Genomic DNA, 5,112 nt, shown 5'->3' on the forward strand with positions numbered 1-5,112 from the left:
AGATGGGTGTGGTACATCCACACAATGAAATACTACACTACTATAAAAAAGAAAGAACTCTTACCATTTGCAACAGTATGGATGGACCTGGAGAGCATTATGCTAAGCAAAATAAGCCAGTCAGAGAAAGATAAATATCACATGATCTTACTCATATGTGGAATATAATGAACATAAGTGGGTGAACAAAAATAGATCCAGAGACATAGAAGCATCGAACAGACCATCAAATCTCAGAGGGAAGATAGGGGAGGGTGGGAGTGGGGGTGGGGTAAGAGATCAACCTAACCAAAGGACTTGTATGCATGCACAGGAGCATGACCATTGGACACAGACAGTAGGGGGTGAGGGCATGTGCTGGGGGGTGGGAGTGGCCAGGGAGAGGTCAATGGGGGAAAAGGAGACATATGTAATACTTTAAACAATAAAGAATGTTTTTAAAAAAGAGTTTAAATTATTTAAATGGACGTAGATTTGATTGTATATTGTACTTTTTCAAAGATTAAATTAATTCCATAGTTAATTGTATGTAAAGGTAAATACTTATAAGCTTAATTTCAAGAAATACATCTCTTCAGGCCAGTTCATATAGTAAGATTTCATTTTTAATATGCAAAACATTTGCAATACCAATCAAGCAAAAGTAAAATGAACTTGAGTCCATTTAAAGTGAATGAAACATAATTACTAAAAAATAAAGTTAGATATTGTTTGAGATGTTTCAATGCTAGTAAATGAATACACAAATGCACATATCCCTCAAGCAGCCAATATTTTAATACACAATATTAACTAATATGTAAAAAGTGCTTTCACGATCTGTTACCAACTAAAATAAAAAAATTCATCATATAAATTTCAAAAATGTGTTCTTTGACTTCTAACCTCTGCTCTTCTTTAGCATTACCTGTGAAGGAGAAAAAAATATGAAGATTCATATTATAGCTATAGCAAATAAAACATAATTCCTCAACAAAAAGTTAAATATTCCTATGTTTATAATATGTAAGACTGAATTTATAAAACCCAATACAGAAGATGATTAGGGAATCCTTTTGCCTTATAAATGGTCTGAGACTTCTATTTCTCTCAAATAATGTAAAACGTGCCTAGATTCTCAAAATCTGGTTTTATAGTCACTTCTAGATGTTAATTTCTTCAATTGTAAGCCAAAAGTGTCCATATTAATGGTTTCTAACATCTGTAGACAATTTAGTAATCCTGGGAGTTACAGAATGTTCTAAAATTCTAAAATCCTATTTATAAATTGGGCATTTAACAACTATAAAGCAATACAAACCCATTGCAACACCATATTTCTTACATTTGTTCTGGAATTATATCAAGTTAAAGACCAAGACTAGTCATCTAATGCTGTAAAGCTTATTAGGTAGACAATTTTCAAAACATATAGTCCATGACAGAAATAAAACAACGGATCTTTAGTCTTAAAAGACAGGAAGCATTAGACCAGAATATATCCAAAATTTTTTTTAAAGAACTTACCTACTTTTAAGTTAAGCATACCTATCATTTGTTAATAAAAATAAACCCTAAATTTAAAATACATACATACATTCTTCAAGCTCTTAAACCCTGATTTACCTACAGAAAAACTGACTTTAATAGTCTAGAATCTTGTTAGAATGTTTATAATTGTAAGAAAATTTGAAACCTCTAAGAAAAAATGGCAGGGCATGCACATTTCTAGGCTTGCTCTATGCCACCAAATAGGTCTATACCCTAAGTTAGTACTTCTCTGTTTTATGTTAGCATGGATACGACAAAAGGAAGTACTATGTACTCAAATGAATTTTCAAAATGCTGAGTATATTATGTATTCAAATTTACAAAATGCTAAATTAAACAGAGTTCAACAAGTTTCTTTACTACTATATTTTCCATAACCTTTTAAAACTTTACATAACTATGGTTATATAAAGATGTTAGCATTGTGTAAAGATGAACAAAAAGTACATGGAACTCTCTATACTACTTATGCACTTTCTGTGAGTCAGTCTATAACTATTTCAAAACAAAAGTATACAAAGACATACAGTGTCACAAGTAAATCTCTCTCCCACATCGCTCCCAGTCAACCATGGTTGCCAATTTCTTGCATATTCCTATAGAAACAGACTCTATATACATAATAACATTGTGACTATTCAAGGAGGTATAGTATGTTAAGTTATCTAATGTATCTTGACACCAGAAGCTTTTCATGGTGGGGCATTTATTAACATCAAGTGGAAATGATCTCAGGAACATATTTGGAAAAAACTCTGCCCTAGGCATCATACTCTCACATTACATAGAACTACCAGTAAGAAGCAATCTCCTCTGTTTTTATAAGTAATTTGAGTCATAAGTCACGCAAAATACAGTTAGAAAAACAAATAGGTAATTAGAAAAGCAAAATGATCAAGGTTTGATAAATTTCAAGGTGATAACCTTCTCAACTATATATAGCCCACTACAAATCCTAAAGATTACAGTCAAACATTAATTTTCCCCTAAATAGTAATAAATCAGTGGCCATGAATCTTTGCATCAGCGATCCATAATATACATATAGAGAAAGAAAATCTGACTCCTTAATTAAATCCATTAACATGAAAAGCTGTCAACTGAGTAGACAAAGCTGAATAAAAAAATCTAAATCAGGCAGAAGTGATGAACCAAGTGGTACTTTTAAAGTCAATTCTTGCTCAAGAAAAGAAACTCATGCCTGGCCAGCGTGGCTCAGTGGTTGAGTGTGGACTTACGAACCAGAAGGTCACGGTTCCATTCTGGTCAGGGCACATGCCCGGGCTGCGGACTTGATCCCCAGTGTGGGGTGTGCAGGAAACAGCCGATCCATGATTCTCTCTCATCATTGATGTTTCTATCTCTCTCTCCCTCTTCCTTCCTCTCTAAAATCAATAAAAATATATTTTTTTAAAAATTAGGCCTTACCTTTGCTGCAGCTAGTACATGCTGGTCTTTAATGATTCCACACTTATTCTTACAAGCATCTGTCCTGGCCTCTTCTGCCAATCGACGAATAAACAGTAAACAGTTCAGATGCACCTTTAAAAGAGGAAATTCAAAAGTATTTTTAAAATATTGATGTTCTGAAATATAAAGATAACAAAATTTAATGTTGTGCTAATTTAGTATTGTGATTTAAATCAATTGTTTTTTTTTAATTTAAAGTAACAGGATCTAGTTTAATATATAATCTAAGGTTCATCTTAGATTCCATACAAATAAGACTTAGTTATTGAAATACTACATGAAACAAGGCCATGTAAGGCTAACCAAAGGCTATAGACAATAACATTATTGTAAAGCATCCTTAGATCAAAATTTATGTAGAACTTTATTAAGTAACAAATATTCCTGCTTCTGATCCCAAATAAACTTATGTATTTAAAATTTTTCCAAAATTTAAAATCAAAACAACATATTTAAGGCTAATCATCTTTCAATATATAATCCAAGGTCTAAAGATTTTTTTTTAACCAGATATTTGAAAGACCTATTCAAAAAAAAAAGGTAATAATTGAAATTCTGAAGATTTACTGAGTTGAAAAGTATATGTACAAAGGTCATTACTTATTATCTAACAATATCAAAGTAATCATATCTACTATTAATAACCTTTAAGTCACCTTTTAAGAAATTATTTAAAATAGATAATATAAGCAGACAGAACAAAATTAAAAACTCCACAAAGGACTGTAGTTAAGTAAGTTGTTAGCATTGTGGCAAGCTAGGTAAAAGATACATCAGTAGTCTCTACTATTTTGCCACTTCTTGTGAATCTAGATTGCAAAATAAAAATATAAAGCAAGAGTCTACAAAAGGGTAGACTGTCAAAAATAAGTCTCTTTTCCATGCAGTCCCATATTAACTGTACACTCAGAATATGCAAGGTGTTACGTTAAACATTAGGAATACAATAGTCCCAAACTTCCCAGGCCAATGGCAGGACCAAACCTATAAAGAAATTAAAGGCATGTGTGACTGTAGATGATGGAGTAAAATAAGGTTAATCCTTTCTAGGAAGATTAAGAAAGGTTTCACTGAAGAAGTGGTATTTGAACTGGGTTTTGAAAGAATTGGAGTTTGCTGAGTGGAGTGAGGACATCTTCAGGCAGAAGAAATATCATATACAAAACACAACATAAAAGTGGATTAGTTTTGTGTTAAAGATAACGGGAGACACAAAAAGAGATCGGTATAGTTCAGGGGTGGGCAAACTTTTTGACTCGAGGGCCACAATGGGTTCTTAAACTGGACCGGAGGGCCGGAACAAAAGCATGGATGGAGTGTTTGTGTGAACTAATATAAATTCAAAGTAAACATCATTACATAAAAGGGTACGGTCTTTTTTTTTTTTTAGTTTTATTCATTTCAAACGGGCCGGATCCGGCCCGAGGGCCGTAGTTTGCCCACGGCTGGTATAGTTCCTTCCCCCGAAGAAGCTGCACACCACAGTCGGAGACAACACTGACATATGAAATTCTTAGTGAACAGTGTCAAATTACCAATAGCTACACTGTATGATGTACACCTTTCTCTGCTATCAAAATTCAGAAAAAAATAGGTCAGAGCAGACTGCCTTCACTGTAGAAAGGTTTATGGATGATGTGGGACATCTGCTGGGTAAGATTATGAAGTGTCAATGGCAAGCAGGAAACCCTAAGCAAAGAGACCAGGGAGATGCATGGCATACCCAGAGAGTGAAGGAGAACAAATAAAAGCCAAAGAAAAGCATGTGACCCAGGAATAGATAGTGGCCTAAAGCAATTCCTTCCCCTACCACTGAAAATGCTTGGAATTTCAGCCCACCTTCCTGCCTGCGCCACCTGGATCCCACCTGTTGTCCATGAGTCACTTTGGGGCAAACCGGTATGAATGTAAGAGGAAGCTGGTTACTTGAGAAATTTTTGCCAATCTATTCAACAGTCTCCTAAAATATCCTTGAGCAGGTACATTTCTTCCCCATCACTTGGACCCAGGACCAATGAAAACTCAGAAAAAATACTAAAATGCTGTAGCCTAAGCGTTGCTCGTGATAGGCGTCAGTCTGCGACTGAAGGGACGTGCAGGAGCAGCTGATCG

At 34.3% G+C, this 5,112-nt stretch overlaps 1 protein-coding gene across 1 annotated transcript in view; it reads right to left on the reverse strand.

Annotated features, from left to right (window-relative positions):
* Nucleotides 1-583: 583 nt before the first annotated feature.
* CENPW (centromere protein W) overlaps nucleotides 584-5,112 on the reverse strand; it is a 6,085-nt gene continuing 1,556 nt past the window's right edge. Inside the window, exons 2-3 of the mRNA XM_006095072.3 lie at nucleotides 2,959-3,072; nucleotides 584-907 (exon numbers count right to left, since the gene is read on the reverse strand). Coding sequence (XP_006095134.1) covers nucleotides 881-907; nucleotides 2,959-3,072 — 141 coding nt within the window. The 3' untranslated portion in view covers nucleotides 584-880. The remainder of the gene's footprint in view (nucleotides 908-2,958; nucleotides 3,073-5,112) is intronic.

The sequence above is a fragment of the Myotis lucifugus genome, unplaced genomic scaffold (assembly GCF_000147115.1).
Source record: "Myotis lucifugus unplaced genomic scaffold, Myoluc2.0 scaffold_150, whole genome shotgun sequence".
NCBI lineage: Eukaryota > Metazoa > Chordata > Mammalia > Chiroptera > Vespertilionidae > Myotis > Myotis lucifugus.